The 19,031-nt window shown below is 43.3% G+C and overlaps 1 protein-coding gene across 1 annotated transcript in view; it reads right to left on the bottom strand.

Moving 5' to 3' along the window:
- GNAQ (G protein subunit alpha q) overlaps window positions 1-18,454 on the bottom strand; it is a 304,893-nt gene extending 286,439 nt beyond the window's left edge. Inside the window, exon 1 of the mRNA XM_032306308.1 lies at window positions 18,140-18,454. Coding sequence (XP_032162199.1) covers window positions 18,140-18,275 — 136 coding nt within the window. The 5' untranslated portion in view covers window positions 18,276-18,454. The remainder of the gene's footprint in view (window positions 1-18,139) is intronic.
- Window positions 18,455-19,031: the final 577 nt, after the last annotated feature.

Genomic DNA, 19,031 nt, shown 5'->3' with positions numbered 1-19,031 from the left:
GGGAGAAAAAGCAAAGCACAAAGGAAAAACCATCTGGCTACCGCAGCCCTCTCATCAAACATAGATGGCGGTAGTGACCCCATGGCAAGCGATGCGGGTGCACATCGATGTGGGTACACATCTCGGATGCGTAGTCCGAGAACACTAGCCCCGGCCGGCCCCTGTTAGCACATGAATTCCACGGAGACGCATTCTCAAACACACAAGAACGCCAATAAATATATTCTCCATGGACCCTTCATGGAAAGTCTATCTGAAAGTGTAATCCAGCCAACTCAGAAGTAAATGAAAATAAATAAAAGCATACAATTAAAGAAAGTGAGAGAAGAAATATCTGGTGATGAGCATTTATTTCAATAATGCTAAACGAGTAATTTTTAACTATAGACACGAATATATATAAAGACTAAAATCTATGAATGAAAGCTGAATAATAAGCAATACATAACAAAATACTTCGATGGGTTTCTTTAGGCTTAACTAGAAATGATTCCCTTGATCATCCCAGGTACTAGATACGAAATCGAAAAATGAAGAGTTTTAGAAAAAGAGAAAATAAAGAGTATGAACTTTGCAAAACTACAGAATCGTTGGTGAAATGTTAAAGTTCGCACAGGCCCGCAAGGTCAAACGTCAGCTTTATTTCAGGTGAAATGAAGAAGGAAGGTAAGGGGGCGCCTGGGTGGCTCAGTGGGTTAAAGCCTCTGCCTTCAGCTCGGGTCGTGATCTCAGGGTCCTGGGATCGAGCCCCGCATCGGGCTCTCTGCTCAGCGGGGAGCCTGCTTCCTCTTCTCTCTCTGCCTGCCTCTCTGCCTACTTGTGATCTCTGTCTGTCAAATAAATAAATTAAAAAAAAAAAAAAAAAGAAGGAAGGTAAGAAGGGAGAGTACAAGCAGAAGGAGCACAATGCATTTCAGGATAACAGAGCAAACAGACTGAATCTGAAGAGTCAGAAAGTTGTAATCTGGGGGAGAGCAGAATGCAGAGAATGTGGATTACAAAAGGAGTGTGGAGGTAGGTGGGGAGGAGGGGGCGCGCCTGGGTGGCTCAGTCAGTTGGGTGTCTGCCTTTGGCTCAGGTCACGATCCCAGGGGCCTAGCATCGGGCCCTTCGTTGGGCTCCCTGTGGGGAGTCTGTTTCTGGCTCTGCCCCTCCCCCCTCTGCTCATGCTCTTCCTCTCTCTCCAATAAATAAATCTTAAAAAAAAAAAAAAAAAAAAAAACAAAGAGCGGGGCGCCTGGTGGCTCAATGGGCTGAGCAGCTGATCCCTGATTTCGGCTCAGCTCATGATCTCAGGATCCTGATATTGAACCCCACACTGGGCTCCCATCAGTCTGCTTGTCTCTCTCCCTCCCCCGCTGCCCCTCCATGCATGCCCTTTCACTCTCTCTCTCAAATAAACAAATGAGTAACAACAACTTAAAAAAAAAAAAAAAAAAAAGAGCATGGAAACTACCTTGAATACCATGTATATACCTCTCATGCCAACTGACACAAATATCCTTTTTACATTCAAAATAAGAAAACTTCTGTTTTCTGTACGTTTAGCCTTTCACTGACCATCAGTAAAATTACAGGGACAGAATTGAACTTTCAGAAAAATGTCCTTAGCCACTAGACAAGTTTATATTGTTCTTATAAGAGTTTTATCATTTCATACATTCAGTGTTGTCTCAGGGAAGACACAAAAAATAATATACATATATACAACAAAATGTGTTAATCGTATTAGTAACCATTAAGATTTAGAGAACCATTATAATCCTAATAGCACTAACTTGTCTATCAGAGGAATAAGAAAAATTCAGAAAATGCAAATTACATATCAGGGAAGCAAAGAATGGAAGTAATACAGATCAGGGGTTAGTAACTTAAACCTACAGTGTCAAATCTGGCTTGCTGCTTATTTTTGTAAATAAAGTTTTACTGGAACAGAGCCATACCCATTCACTAATAAAGTCTGTGGCACAGCTGAATGGTTGGAACAGAGATCATATGGCCCAAAATATTTACTGTCTCACACTTTGTATTAATAAAGTTTTCCAACCCCAGGTTGCCTGGGTAGTTCAGTTGGTTTAGTGTCTGATTCTTGATCTCAGCTCAGGTCTTGACTTAGGGTCATGAGTTCAAGCCCTATGTTGGGCTCCACACTGGGCCTGAAGACTATATTAACAAAAAAAAAAAAAAAAAAAAAGTTTCTCAACGCCTGGTAACAGGTGAACAAATTTCTCCATTACATGGGCAGGTGGGGTCCAGGAAGTGGAGGTGTGGGATGGGGGAACAATAAACAGTATTCCATCTCTGAAGCTGATAAACTGAGAAACAGAGCCTGAAGAATACCACTAGAAGCTATAGAGACTACCAGTAGTAAAATTAAAAGTAGACTACGATGTTTCAAATTATCAGAGGTGGAAAACGCAAGAAGAGATCCAATACAAACCAAACGGCAAAGGAAGGGGAGAGGGAAGGAGGAAGAAATGGAAAGAGGAAGAAAACTACCAGACATCAATGAAAGGATCAGAAGACAGAAATCAGGGACGCCTCGGTGGCTCAGTTGGTTAAGCGGCTGCCTTCGGCTCGGGTCATGATCCCAGCGTTCTGGGATCGAGTCCCGCATCGGGCTCCTTGCTCGGCGGGGAGCCTGCTTCTCCCTCTGCCTCCGCCTGCCATTCTGTCTGCCTGTGCTTGCTCTCTCGCCCTCTCTCTCTGATAAATAAATAAAATCTTAAAAAAAAAAAAAAGACAGAAATCAGCAAAAAACCCAATCGTATCTATGCTATCAACATGTTTAAGTAGAATGAACTCACCTATTTAAGGAAAGATACTCTAAACTGAGGGTAAACAAAAACAAAATAAAAACTCTGAGAGGAGCAATAAGATATTAAGAATTGTTGAAAACAGATGGAGAAATAGGCCTAGCAAATGGAAATAACAAAAGTAAAAGATCCATATTAACATCCAACAAAGTTGAATTTCAGATAAAATAGAATTGACTTATGTAAGAAGGCAATGTTATAAGATAAAAGTTTAATTCATGTGGATATTTTAAAGGTACATGAAAACAGAATTCTTATATATAGAGAAGAAAAATCTTTGGAAATAGAAGTTGCCATAAACACCAGAGTTTTAGAAGACTTCAGCTCAATTCTCAGGACTTGGCAGACTCATAATGTAATATAAATAAGGAGATTAACAAAAATATAAGCAATAAAATTAAATAACACTCATAAATTTATATTTTATTACGTATACATACTTTATGTATTCATAGAACAAAAATTGACTACATACTAGGCTACAATACATTCCAAAAAGTAAAAACAGTACAGACCACATTCTCCTATCAAATTGACATTAAGAGTAGGAATAAACAATGAAAATCACACTTAGAAAACTTTAAATTATCCTAAACAACCCTGGTTCAAAGATAAAAATCGAAACCATAATTTTAGACTATCAGTAGAAGAATGATATAAACACTACATAGAAGCAAGTAGAAAATTTCAAAGCTTTAAACACTTCTAACTCAAATCCAGAAAATGCTAAAATAAACAACCAAACAATTTTAATTCAAAAAAATTGGAAAAGGACAATCAACTAAATCGCAAGAAAGAAATAAAAGCAAGAATAAATAACACCGGTCCCAAGACCGGTGGGGAAAAAATTTATCTTTTCAGGACGCCTGGGTGGCTCAGTCAGTTGAGCATCTGCCTTCAGCTCAGGTTATGATCCCAGGGTCCTGGGATCGAGTCCCGCACTGGGCTCCCTGCTCGATGGGGAGCCTGCTTCTCCCTCTGCCTACCTGTCCCCCACTTGCGATCATCCAATCTCTCTCAGGCAAATAAATAAATAAAATCTTTAAAAAATAAAAAAAAGAATTTATCTTTTCAATAAATGGTACTGAGAACAACTAGATATCACTTGTAAAAAAGAAAAAAAGGAAAAAAAAAAGTCAGAACCCTACCGCACATCATATACAAAAATCGCCTCAAAGACCTACATCTAAGACCTAAATCTATAAAACTCTTAGAAAAAAATGTGAAGGTAAATATGACACCAAAAGTATAAGAAACAGCAGAAAAAATAAAATGAACTTCATCATAATTAAAAACTTTGTGTTTCAGTATAATTTTGTACATGGCCAAACCTGTCATATAATGTTTCTTTTCTTTTCCCCCTGGAGACATTCATCCTAGAGCACTCCATCCTTCTGCAGATAAATACTCAATTTCCTAGAAGCAGCTAAGATAATAAAGTTGAAGTTAAAAGTGTTTTTTTTAAAAAAAGTACAGAAAAGAAAATAAAGGCTATATAATAGAAATTAATCCAATAAAATGCAAATGAGTTTTTTTTAACCCATCAAGTGACAGTCACTAATGTAAACTAGAGGTGGCAAAGTAAACTAATACAACCTTTTTGAAAGATAAGGTGGTGATGTGTTTCAAAATTTAAAATAAGCCTGTCATCTGGCTGATGACCTAACCCCGAGGGACTTACCTACTGAAGGGATCAACTGTACAAGTATACACAATGGATCCCCTACAATATTCACTGTAGCATTAATTATAACATTTTATAAAGGAATAAAACTATCCATCAGTAAGGGTCAGGTATAGATGATAGTGCGCTGGTGAATGTTTTAACAGTAACCTCCCAGTGGAGGGTAAGCCCTGATTTGCAGCACTTGCCAATTTCCATGGTGTAAATACTCCCCATGATGGCTGAGTTCAAGCTGTCAAAGTGAAGTCAGAATTTAGAAGATATGTGTACAACTGGCTTTCATGTGCTAAGAGCAGCACTATATGAATGAAAATACACTGCAACTACAAAAACTGCAACTCTACAATTGCACTCTACATTGCAACTCTAACAACCCATAAATATGAGGCTAAAGATTTATATTAACATGACAAGATATCCATTACATATTACTGGATGAGAAAAGCCAATTATATACAGAACTTATGTTGCATAATCTCTAACAGTATGAACTTAAGTGTATTTCGTTGTCATTTTAGAAGAAAAAGAATTGTACAACAGTGATTTATAAACACTATGTTCAAACTACTTTTGCCTATAGCAACAGAAGTATATCTAACTTTCATGTAGTCCCTAAACCAGATTAAGACCTTCATTTTAAAACAGAATAGTAGAAGATCAACAGAGTTGGCCTCAAAATAATTAAAAGCTTCTGTATTAAAGAGTACAAAACAAAGAGAAAGAAAAACAAAAGACTGGGGCTAAGTTATTTACAGTAAATATGAAAAAGGCTAATTTCATATGTATGTTCAGAACTCATAAATAGACAAAGGAAATAAAGAGTCAACTTACAAAATAGGAGGCCCAATTAGAAACAAACACATGGGCTAATGATTGTTCTCACTAGTGATCAAATAAATGCAAATTCTCAAATTACATATGATTTCTTTGCTTGGTAACTTATTGATACCCTCCCTAATATTGTTCATGATGTTGCAAATCGCATACAATCACTTCAAGACATGTTTTAGGTGTGTGCAATCAAGTCATAGAATTTTTCATATCCTCAGACCTACAATTAACATTTCTACTAATCTATTCTAATAAAGTATGTGTGTTTAAAAAATACTAACTCCAGGGGCACCTGGAATGCCCCTGCGTGCTCAGGGTGGTTCAGTCAGATAAGTGTCTGCTTCCAACTTGGGTCGTGATCCCAGGGTCCTGGGATGGAGCCCTGCATCAGGCTCCCAGCTGATCAGGAATCTGCTTCTCCCTCTCCCTCTGCCTGCTGCTCCCCCTGCTTATGATCTCTCTCTCTCTCTCTTTCTCTGTGAAATAAATAAATAAAGCCTTTAAAAATAAAATAAATAAAAATTTAAAATGCTAACTCCACCAAGAATTTCATCACAGCATAATTTTTAAAATGGTTACATTGGAGAGGCACCTGGATGGCTTAGTCAGTTAAGCACCATATGATTATACCTTTGTAAGAAACATAAAAATAAAATAGACAAGAAAGGATTACACACAAAAAATGATGTTTCTTAGGTTAGTACACTCTGGATAAATTTATGAATAAATTTTATAAGTTTTTCAAACTTGCTGTAAAAAGCCGTTTCCATTATTTTATAATATTTCAAAAATCACTGAAAAATCACACACAAAAAACATTATTGTACACCTGACACTATTGTAACATTTTGTGTCAACATGATACTTCAAAAAAAGTTAATATCCTTTAAAAAACAGTTATTAACATAGAACAGATTGTCATTTTGAAGGCCAACATCAAAACAATATAATGTACTTCTTAGGAATGTAAGAAAATTCTTAAGTGGAAGAAAATAAACACATCTTGATTCAAACTCTATTAAATACAATGGTTTTTTCTCATCATTAAACTATACTATTTTAGGAAACAATCATACCACCAAAGGATAGCTATCTCAAGTGCTCTTGTTTTGTTCCCAGAAGAGAATAAAATACAATATAAATTCAGTTGGTAGCATACTGTTTAAAGATACATTATATAAAGGGTGAATATTTTTAATAGAAAAAAATAGATCATTGTGTGATTCTATGATTCAATACACTGGGATGCACAATGCATTAATTAATTCTGGGAAGGACAGATCATAATTTGAGTAGCAATTCACAGACTCTAGGGATTTAGAAAAACCCTAGACAAGATTCTCTGTTCCCATAATAAGCATGGCCTGGAGTGGAAAGCCCTACAGCAAATGTATTTCTCAAAGGACACAGCTGGGGATTTTGATGAAAATATATTTGGAGTTAAGATTTCCTAAGAAATACTATTAATGAAGTCCTCCTATAATTTCCTCCATTAAAATGCAACCTTTTGCCAAGATTTGTATGGATAGGAAAAAACAAATTACCAGAAACGAATCAAGCAAGATATAGGTATCTTCTCTCATAGAAGACATGGGAAACTTTGGGAACTCGTCATTACATGAGATGCATATGTGCCCAAAATTTTTTAGTCATTTCTAATGTGCTCTGTGTAACATCTCGGATGGTGACCCAATGCATCACAGGAGAAACCAGCATGTTCATACCATTTCTTAGTCCTTGAACACATCATGGCCCTTCCATCTCTAGACTCTGTGTCCCCACTAAGCTTGGCTCCAAGAGGAGCCAGTATTATGCCAATTTATTCGTTCTTGACCCATCAGGAATTGGTTGGTAATAAAAATAGAGGCTGATTTCAAGTATCCTTTGTTTCAGCACTCCCTCGCTCTGCTTTCAAATTATTCAAAATTATTCAAATTATTCGAAATATATTTGCCTACATTTCCAGTCAAGAAATCCTCATAAGTCGATTTCTATCTTGGACAAAAGCAGCCCATTCTGAATGTTGGTCATAAATGGAAATAGGCTTGAGGGCTCATTGAATAACGAGTTCCCTGGGCTTGGATGTGACAGCCCAGACGGTGAACAGCACCGACTCATAGGTGCCTTTCTCAGCTAAAATTGCAAGGTGACTTCTACATTCTGGGCCTCCACCTGAGTGTAAATCCACTTGGCAAGAACAGCTCAGGCTACTACTTCTTTACTTACTGCCTTGGGCAGCTGGCAGGTGCTCTATTGTAGGAGAGGGAAGCCAGGTGAAGCAGATTTCCTGGACAACGATCTCTCCAGAGACATTCTAATAACCCATGGCCACATTAGCAGAGTTCTCAATTCAGGAAGAGACGCACTTCCATCACCTTCAACAGCTGTCAGATATGAAGAAAGAGAGCAAGAGAGAGAAAGGAGCCACATTGTCACTTTCCTTTATAATGTGTGCACGGTTTTTCTCGGGACACTGCTGGATACAGGAGCTCTGGGCTCGGTCTACGTAAGCCCCTTGGGGACCGGAAGGTCAGGAGAGAACGCACGCAACCTGAACTCCTTCCGAACAACCCAGACTGCTACACTTGCTCATCTCGCACCCCGGGATCTGGGAGAGGAGGGCACAAGGACGTGACCATGAGGAGGAAGGGCGGCAGGGCAGTGGGGCAGGCAAGAGCCGCTGCGGTGGCCCAGCTCTTCCTGAGCAAAGACTCCAGGCTCCGGCAGCCCCACCAGCGACAACACCCTCTGCCCAGCCAAGCCCCACTAGACCCCCCCTTTCTCTCCTTCACCTGTGACTGTTCCCCTCTTCCCCTGCACCCGTCCCGCTTCAGATCTGCGATCCAGCTGAAAAGATCGTGGCCGGGAGGAAAGCAGAGGTTGGTAAACGCCCAACACCCGCCTGGCACGCCCAAGGGAATCGGGTGCTTCTGAAGACCCAGGCCAAGAATCTAGCTGTTTCTTCATGGAGCCCCTTCTCCAGAATGCAAGCAAGAGACACAGGAAGCCTCCTTCTTGAAGTTTCTCTGACACGGCCATGACAGCTGAGGGCAGCTCGGAAAAACAGCCTTGTTTCTCTGGTTTCAGTGAAAGCCCCGTGGTGGGGGCGGGGAAAAAGGGCACAGTCCAGTAAGAAGAAATGGACAGAAACCGCCTGTTCGTGGGTTCATTCGAAATCTTCCCTGGAAGGCCCTAGAAAAGGAGAAAAGGGACCCACCGGCTCCCAAAACAAAGCGGTCCCCCACGTGTGCTCTGCCGAGTGTGTGAGGGCTCCCGGGCCCAGGCTCAAAGCGCCGACCTGCGCTCACTGAAAACTGCAGAAATGGGCTCAGGCAGCAGAGATTCTGTGCAAGCACGGGAAAAAGCATTGCTAAAAGACCAACGATGGGGAAAAAATCATAGCAGTAAGTCGAAGGACGTGGCCTGAGGGTCCCTAAGAAAGCACGGAGGCCTGAACAGGGCAGCGCCGGGTCACTGCGCCTGCCCCTCCGGCTCCACCCCTGCGCCTGCCAGGCTATCGCCCTTCCTGCAGGAAGCAAGAGACCCATGCTGATATGACAGGAGGCTTCTGATACCATTCCCTGTGAAGGCGACGAAACTATCAGCAGCAGGCCAGGCAGCATGAGGGGCAGCTCCCGGCAGCCTGGCTCACGCCTCCTCACTCCTCCCTGGAGCTGCGGGAGCCGCCGGCAGGGCGCTCAGAGTCTCTTCCGAGGGGAAGCTAGGGCCGCGAGGGCGGCCAGGAGTCCAGCGGACCTGCCAACGCCTCCTGGAGAGCCTGTGGCTGCTGGAGGGCTGGGGCTCAGGCCCCCCTCGTCCAGGGAGGCGGCCGGACCGAAAGCGGCCAAGATGCCAGGGCTGCGGAGAAAGCTGGAAAGCAGCCCTCAGATCTGGTCGCATCTCTTCACTCCACAGGTTTCTACTGAGACAGTAAAGGAACAAATGAAAGAAACACCTTCAGGTTAGTTCAAGGAGATAGGGCGGGAGTCCCTGACTTCCCTACCGTTACAGGTTTTAGAAAAAACAAAAATCCAAATAACTCCCCCAAGATGCAGAGCCACGAGGTTCACATGTAGCCGAATAAAGTCTCACGATGCCAGTAAGCCACCACTTTTGCGTGATGTACCCATTTTCAAAACTCTATCACGAGTCTTACTTAGAAAGACAAGAGTTAAACACTTAACAAGTACCCTGGCATTCTTTTAAGGGCAAACTAGGAACAAGAATTAAAGTCATCCTGTATTATTAGAACAAGTCACAGGAAATGGGTCAGCTCTTTAGGACAGGAGGAAAACTGCACTTGCCATCTGCAGAAGGAGCATATAGCATAACAGAGCAGCTCTGAAAAGCCTCGGTCCTAAAATACCAACTCACGTGACCAGAAAGTAACACTGCATCTTTGCCTTAAAAAAAAAAAACAAAAAAACCAGAAACAGAAAACAAACAAACAAACAAAATAACGACAACAACAAAAACACCAAAAAACACCAAAACCTACTCAAGCTGCCTGGGTGTTAACAAAAGCAAAGGCCTGGGCTAATGCTATCCTCCCTACCTATCTGTACAGAAATACAGGTAGAAAGAGAGATTTGAAGGCTCTCCAGCGACTGAGATCAGAATGTTCAAGTCATAAGAAAGATTCGAGATTACTCAACGCAGGCCTGCAGCACCTTCCTCCTTTCTAGCAAATGCACTGCATCCTATTTTGAAACCCAGCGGCGCATGAGAGCTTGCCCAGCACTGGCTCACTCACTCCCTGCTGGTAATCATGAACCAATCTCAAGTCCCTGCCCTCTGGAAAAGGAAGGAGAATGGTGCATTTTATTCAATTAACAACGTATTCTATTTCGCCAGATTAAACGGTTGCTAAAGAAAGTTAATCATCTCCTAAAACCGCACTCACAAGTGTCCTTTTAATGTATTAAAGCACCCAACTTCCTTTCACCAGATCACAGCCACGTTTGAAAGAAGCACCAACTTGGAAGTTCCTGAAATTGGAAGGAAATGTGCATGTCAGGGAGTTGAAGGCGCCCCTCCTTGCGATGAAAGCCCTGTCATGAAAGAATGAATGGGTGGGTGGTATCTGCAAGGAAGGGCTATTTGGGGGGCCTCTGCCCAACAGCTGGAACGGGGGGGGGGGGGGACACTGAAGCACTTGTCTTTAGAAGCAACTTGTCAGTTGCAGCCACCAGGAAATATATGGAGGGTGCCACCCATCACCTTGCTTGCTCCCACGGCAAAAGGAAAAGCAGGAAAGAAACAGGAAAAATGAAGAACTTTATTTTTTAAGTTTTGAAAATATAAAAAAGCAGCAGAAGAAAAACTTTTCCAATTTTTTCACAAGGGATAGTGAACAAAGAACAGTGACAACAACAGCAAAGTCAGATTCTGGGAAGAGGCAATAAATTCATCACTTCAGCTCTCTGAAGGAAAAAAAACCTCAAGGCTGTCTCTTAGAAATATGCAGGAACAGGTTTCTGAACATCACTCTTCAGTTCCTGCAAGACAGCCAAAGAGTCTCACTCTCACTCTTTTTAATTTGCGGATCAATTATTGTTCCCTCTATGAGGTTGCCGGAATATAATGGCATTAATAACACTCGCGTTCCCAACTGCCCCCCAATCCATTACACACTTCCTTGAAACAACTACTTTGTTTCCAAAGCAGTCAAACCGATCACTGTCCAAAATTAATCCTGTAATAAAGGTGTATGGAATTTTTAAATTTCAAAGGACCTGTGTGTGTAACAGTTTTCCATTCAAACTGCTACAAAAACTGCCATTGGCTTTTCAACCCTGAAACAATATGAGAATGCTCAACTGAATCATTCTCGCTAGACAATGAATGAGAAGCAGGCAAGGAGACAAAGACTATTCTAGCGCTCAAACAGAATTCCTTTTACGGTGCCCCGGGTGGCCCCCAAAACAGCAAAGAGCTGTGGCAAATGGAGACCATATGGATGGTACCCTCAGACGAAAGCAAAAAGCTTGACCTTCACATCCTCCAACTGCTTCCTTTGGGGGAATCCAGCTGCCCACCCTGCCCACACCTTCCTCTGCCCATGAGTCCCCGGGGTTCCTGACAAAAACAGAACCAGGGTAAATTGAGCAAGATTTTGTGTTACATCGAGACACAAACCCGGAGGAGCCTCTATCTTTGCCTTCATGGAGCTTCCAATCCAGCTGGAGCTCAGGGCAAGCGGTCAGTAATCATTTCTCTCAGTTAAAGGCAAAAAAAAACCCCGATATGCTCCAAGGAAATAATTCTCAAGATCATCTGCTTTCCCCAGTTGTGTAATCCCCGGAAAGCTTCTACAATGGCCTTCAGATTATTTTGTTTTTTTCTTTGTATTAAGAGCCAATAAAAAAAAAGCCAACGTCAGGAAGGATAAAACTCAGAAGGACAAGTCGTCCGAGGGCGTCAACTGAGAAACAACAAAAACTGTGAAAAAGTGCTACAACTGTAGTGTTTCCCGTTGACAAATAAGAAATGAGGAGTGTCTCGCCCAGCACATTCTTTTACATATATTAGATGCTTACTGTAGGTTCCTTTGACCAGCATTCTGTACGCAACTGTTCCTTCATAAGATATGTCTGTTTAAAAATAAATAAATAAATTGGAGGAAATGTTTGTTTTCCAGTAACTGGCAAGTGTTTGCAGAATAAATGAATTTGAAATATGTTCATAACTTCATTTTTAAATAATACTCATTTTGTTCTTAAAAATTCAACCATGAAGGTTTTTGACGAAATATCCTGCACTGATCTCAGAAATGATGGCTAGGTATAAAGGTCAACCCCAGAGCTATAAAGTGAATGCAAATTCACTTTCTCAGCATCGAAATACAGGTATTTATTTTTGCATATAAAGTCCAGATCCATGACCACCTAGGCTTTATGAACTCATTTCCGATAGTATGGTTAGGTCCTTTTCTTACTTTTACTACCTGTTAGATGAGAAATCAGACAGACTTTTACATATCAGTAACATAACAAATCAAAGGTGATTGTCGAACAACTTCCTATAATTTTATTAGTAACAGCTGTTCACACAAAATCGTGTTTGGGTCTGAGAATAGCTCTGTCTTTAATGTTACTCCATTCGGCAGAACAAGAGAAAACATTCACTGTTTACTGTAGTCAGTTACTGCCACAGCTTTAATTACCAACAATCACACATTTTACCTTCTATTGCTACTTCACACTTCCCTAGGATTATTTCTGCAAAAATCTTAACATTGCTGGAAAGCCATTATAAAGGTTTCCTTTTGAAAAATGTCCTTGCCCTCCCTCTTTCAACCAGGAAACTAGACTTCAAATTTGTTGCTACAAATACTTGTATTTCCCTCAACCCAAAACAGAGAGTCTGGAGGAAACAGACTCTTCCTCTACCTTCTTAAGAAGAAAGCAATCCTAACCTTCTTAAAATGGCTTCTCTTTGCCAAGATGTACCATTTGAGATCCCGATTTTTCCTCTACAACACCCAATCAACATTTCCACTAATATCTACAGAACTAATGACCTCCCGTTAAAGAAAAATTAATATGAATGCTGGAATCAAAATCATCCTTGGAAAATCTAGTTCATTTCTTCTCAAGTGTAAGTTTGCCTGGATCATGAAGAAAAATCTGTTCCTTTTTTCTGCTAAGTTTAGCATAGCACGCAGCCTCACAACTGTGAAAGCTGTTTCAGGTCCTTAAAAATTCATCTGTAATAAAAATCATAACTATACTGAATAGGCACCTCCGAAAACTGAACACACGCCACCTCTTATTAAGGGGAACTGGGTTGTGGTTTTGTTGTTGTTTTTAATGAAAAGAAGGCTATCAAATTTACTTGTAATAAACAAAATGGCCACTAAATTACTCTTCTGGTCCTCCTTCCTACATTTACCTAAAAATATACATATCAATATATAGGGGATAACTTCACTGCATAGTATGATTTTAACATGTGCCGAAGTTTGCATAGGAAGAAATAACATGTAAACAGAGCCACGAGTTACAGGGCAGATCCAGACAATAAATCTACACGGCTCGACGCAAAAATCTTACTCTGAAGGCTTTGCTATAGAGTCAGAGCTACAATTCTGATTTTCATGAGGGATGCCCCCATTTCACCCTCCAGATATAAACTGTAAGTCCTTTGTTTCAAAGAAACAAACAGAAAAAAAGCAGAAAGAAAAAGACGAGATGCATCCCAATAAATCCTGACATTTAGAAACATATTGGACACTTGGAAGCTGAAAGAATAGCAAAACTAAAACTCGCTGGTTGTAATGCAGCCGCATCAACACTGTGTTCTGGCATTTCCCGGGACAAGCGGTTATTGGGGCCGCTCATAGGGACCCCTGCCTTCTGCTGTTCTGAGTGGCCATCCTAGAAGGCCACTAACTTCTGGGTTGATTCAGACCATCAACCCCCATCCCTCTCCAGGGAACTCGATTGCGGGGTGGCGGGCCAGGCACTTTCACCCAGACCCACGTGAATGAACCCTCCCTCCTGTCTGAATCCGCCGGGGCATTCCCAGACGGCCAAGTGCGCTCCTGCTCTATAACTGTCCAGTTTTCAGGACAACTGTATATCTCGCAACTCAAAAGAGTCCATGTGCGACTCTTAGACCTCTGTTTAATCACTGTGCTTCTCATCTGACTGTACAGATGAATCACAAAAACCTCTGCAGTTGCCACCTATGCTCTGGAGAAACCTGGAACTCACTCTGTCCAGCGCATTGTGGAGAAAGTGTATGGCCCGGAGATAACAGGGTTAAACCAGCTTCTACGCAATAAGAAGTAGCCAAGATAGCGAATGGTTTATCTTTTTTTTTTTTCCCTTTTCAATTCTCATACTTTAAGCATCGCTGTCACCATTCCCAAACACATGCAGCACAGAACCTTAACACACAGGCACGGTACACGAGGTCACATATCACGTTAACACTTCCGATTCTGGAACCCGCGTATATGCAACTGCCTCAGAGTTATAATTTTTTAAAGATCGTGATTTTTATCTGCCACAGATTAAAAATCGTTATGTATCGCTGTGTCTCCACAATTTATTCATTATTTCATCGTCCCAATTTCTATCAGGAGGGTCAGGAATAAAGGTACTCACTCATTCAACAAGTACTTAAGGGAGGGCATGCTATGAGTTAGAGATTTACTGAGCTGGAAGTTGGGGTTTAATAGTGAGCACTAAAGACACACTCCCTACCCTCCTAAGCTGCTGGTCTAGAATAGGACGAAAATCCACAATCACGCATGTAATTCAGTTAGAGGACCAAGAACATATATTCTTCCAGCTAAGACCGGCCTGAACAGCCTGTTTTCAATAGGTGGAACCCAGTCCATTACAAAGGCTTGCTAAATCTTCCTGTTTAATGATTAAGATCTAAAGAGTTGAGATTTTAAAAACATGTAAAATAAGAACAGGTTAACAGAAAATATATAAATATATATCTTCAAGGAACTGATAAAAATTTCAGCATGAATATCTGTAACTAAAAGCAGGAATTCAAAGCCACTTGTTGTATACAATCTTAAGGACACATTAATATTAAATACTGCGACCTATGTACTACAAACATTTAGCTAATATTCATAAATGTTAATCAGTTAAAGTAAATATAATGTACTATATATGCACAAAGCATATGAAAACTTAAAACCAAGTTAAAATAAGTTATTCGCTCACATATAGATGTAGAATACAAAGCTTTCCTTGAGGAGTCAAGGAAAAACACTTATGTAAGCAAATTCAGAGAACGAATATGGTAAAGAAAACAAGAATTCATTATTAAATATGCTTATTTTACAGTGGTAAGTTTCTGGGCTCATTTTAAAAAAAGAATAAAAATCAAAACATATTGGTACTATATTATTTGGAATACACCAGCATAATTGCTGTATATGTATCAAAACAGCCCACATTTCACTGCTATACTTTCATCTAGGCAGGTAACGACTATTTTCTCTCTCTTGTTTCTTCATATTAGTAATATATAAAATAAATGGTGAACATATTCAAAGGTCCCCCACCAAATAAATCCATTTCCACTAACATGACGTCATGCCTTGAACTAAAATTCAGTTTGAAAATAATTTCATACTGAATGTCATTTAAATATAAAGTGACCCCTCCATTTAAATAATGTAGTTAAAAATATTGATAAATCTTGACACTGTGAAAGAACCTCCTTTGGACAGGTGGGAACAGGAAGATGCAGTGAACTCATCCAAGCAGCCGATGGGAGAGCAGATCTTCAAAGAGAAGTCCTCCCCAACACCTTTCCTGGCTCAAATCAACCATCATTTTTCTCCTGGATTCAAAAAACTGTGAAATCCCATGCACACACATACACATGCACACACCTACATTTAGTAGAGAACATTTACTGTAGAGGTAGTATAGGAATCAAACTCATTATGCTACAAAAGCACCATCTCTAGCACAGGAAACTGTAACAAATCTTACCTGATGCCTAGGGGTAGTGTTTCTAACAAAGAGCTGTTCAAATTTGTAAATGCTACTAATGAAGGTAGGTGCTAAATTAATGCCATATCTTCCCACCACTCCTAATAGGCTCTATTTGGGGGCTGGGGTGAGGCTTATTAAACCCCACTTAAATATCTAATAAGAGGAAAAAGTTCTCTATTACTACCACTTCAGCAGGAAAACTGTTTTCACTTTTTTGCTCATAAAATCATCTCCCCAAGTGTATTTTTAAAGCACTGTATGTTACTGAAATATACAGTACGTAATTAAACATTCATTTATGTGTATTTGCCTAAAAATCTTCCTCCTAGACATTCAGACTGAAGCCTTCAAACAGACAAGCCCCCGGGGTTCTAACTCCTAGCTCCTGGGGACCTCGAGCTGTCACATTTCAGACAACAGGGAAGGCTTGAGATCTCAAACGCTGTATTCACAGCTAACCATAAACAAAGACTGTAAACAGAGCAAAAGAGAGCCTATTCTTAAGTCTCTCTAAAACACATCCTTTTCCTTTATCTGTACTTAGACACTCTAAGCCTATTTCTCTTCCCCTCTTTTTTTTTCTCAATCTTGAGAATTCGCAACATACTCAATTACACATGATTCAGCCGTTAGAAGTAGCCCAAAATGAGAATAAAAACATTTTCTTTAAATATTCTTTTTCCAATTGCAGTTTTCCCCTCCCCTGGCTTCATTCCCTAAAGCCCACCTCTTTTATCCAGCGCTTTGCCTTCTGTTCCTTATAAGCATGTGCACATTTATCTAATCTGGTTTCAAGATGAAGACATAAAGCATGGCATGCGAGTTAACCATTTGTAACTATTTGCGATCATTATATTTTGTTCCCTCTTGTAAATGATCTGGTAGATAAGCAGTTCAGTCCCAAAGGCAACTGGTTCCTTAAACCAGGAGATGAAATGCTCAAGAAAGAAACTGCATGCTTCTTAAATCTGAATTGACAATACAGTATTTCTTTTTTTCAGACATGTCTGGGAAACATATTTATTATACACACAAATATCTTGAACACAAGTGCAGACATTTTTCAGGCCTGTTACCGCAAAGCTGTTTGCTCTCCCTACCACCATAGCTCAGAGTTATGTCACGCTGACTCCTATGTGCACCCTGATCCTTAATTCTGAACATTCTCTCAAAGATAATTATCAATAGAATTCCTATTTGAGAAATGGCGTTTTCTTGATAACTTAGTGTGAAGGCAGAATGTTGGGTTGTGTTTTTTTTTAAGAGATTAAAGGGAAATTTTTGCTATACACTTCCCGTTTTCCTTCCAGTCCAGATCCCAAAGATACTAAAATGCTGTCCGTTTTAGACAAAAGGTTTCTATTTGCTGCCGTGAGAGTAATTGAGAGGCTGCACTGGTTTTCAGTAGTAACTATTGTGAATTCAGGCCTACATCTGGGTTGCCTCATTAAACAAAAGAAACCGGTCGCTGTCAACAACCACACAGCACAACCCTCCCGTATCCCTCCTATCTGGAAGGAATGGTGCAGACGAGAAACAAGCCTGCCACCATGCACTGGTAAAGAAACTCTTCAGGGTCCCTCCTTACAGTGGTCTGGTGGCTAGAGAAAGCACTTATGTGACACATTTGAGCTTGCCTGCCTGCCACCTGAATACATAACCCCCTTTCTTTGGAGGGCCAACCACTCACTCGACTCCCTCATCATCAGTGCTTGGGGAATCCAGTCGCGAGTCTGCCCACCCGACCCCCATTCCCTCCTGACCCCAGAAAGAACTGACAATGGATTCACACCGGCCACCCCACCGCACGCTGTCCCCCAACGTGTCCCGCCACGGCTCGTCATCCTCGGGCCACAGACACACAGACACACACACACACACAGCTCCCCTCTCCAACATGGGGCGCCATGGCCAAGACACTGGAAGTTCAACGCCGCTGCCCACCTTCCCACCCCCGCGCCTCTCCCTCGAAGTGATTTGCCATTTAGCAGATGCACAGCACATAAACGCACTCCCCGAAGGCACAGCCCTCGGGGATACCAAAAGGCACCAGCCGAGGCCCCGGGCAAGGCAGCCGCGACCCCTCTGCGCGTGTATGTGTGCGCGCGTCTATGCGCGCACGCGCGCGCGTGTATGTGTGTGTTACGCGCCCGCGCGCCCGCGCGAGTGCAGGTAGTGGCCGGGGGCGCGCCCGCCGAGGGTCGGGGCGAGCCGCGGCCGCCCGGGGGCGGGGGCCGCGGAGGGCAGCGATCCCGGGGGCCCGGGGGCGACGGGCGGGGGCCGCAGGGGCCCGGCGGGAGGGCCCACGGCGGCCGGCCGCAGGCTGTACTCACCAAGCAGCAGCAGCTTGAGCTCCCGGCGGGCGTCCCGCTTGTCCCTGCGGAGCTGCCGCTCGATCTCGTCGTTGATCCGCCGAGCTTCCTTGGCCTCCTCGCTCAGGCAGCACGCCATGATGGACTCCAGAGTCATTCTTCCAAAGTGCCTCCGCTGCAGCCCCGCCGGCACCCCCTGCTCACACGCGCGCACACACACCCTCCCGCCCTCGCTCCCCCGAGGCAGCGGTGGCCGCCGAGCCCCCGCCGCCCGGGCGCGCGTCCGGGACGAGCTCGGGGAACGGCCGCGGGGGCCGCGGCCAGGGCCGGGGCCACCAGGTGGGCCGGGGGTGCGGCGGGAGCGGGCGGCTCGGGCCGCCGGGAGGAGCGAGGCGGGCGCGGGAGGCGGCCGCGGGCGCTGGCTCGGGGGGCGCGCGAGGGAAGGCCGCCGCGCCCGGCCTCGCTCAGACGCCCGCGCCTCCTTCCCTGGGAACGGGCGGCCCGCCTCGCCCCCCGCGCCGCCGCCGCCGCCGCCGCCGAGGTTCCCCTAAGCCCTGCGCCCGGCGGCGAGAGCACATCCACCGGGGCGTCCCCTCAGCGAGCGGCCGCCGACGGCTCCCCGCGCCCGGCGCGCCCGCTCCTCGCCGCCGCCTGACACGGCTCCTGGGCGCCCTGGGCCCTGCCCGCGCCCACCGCCCGGCTCGCGCGCAAACCCTGCTCGCCGGCCCGCCCGCCGCGCGCTCCGCCGCCTCCGCCTCCGCTCCGCCTCCGCCAGACGCCCACCCCCGGCCCCGATTGCCAGGAGCGGAGCGGCTGCTCAGTGCGCGCCCTCCCCCTCGCCACACACACACATTTTCTTCTTTCTCTGAACTGGAGCACAGATCCGGGAGGGAGGCGGCGGCGGCGGCAGCGG

This window comes from Mustela erminea, chromosome 12 (assembly GCF_009829155.1).
Source record: "Mustela erminea isolate mMusErm1 chromosome 12, mMusErm1.Pri, whole genome shotgun sequence".
NCBI lineage: Eukaryota > Metazoa > Chordata > Mammalia > Carnivora > Mustelidae > Mustela > Mustela erminea.
This window is presented reverse-complemented; position numbering and strand designations above follow the sequence as displayed.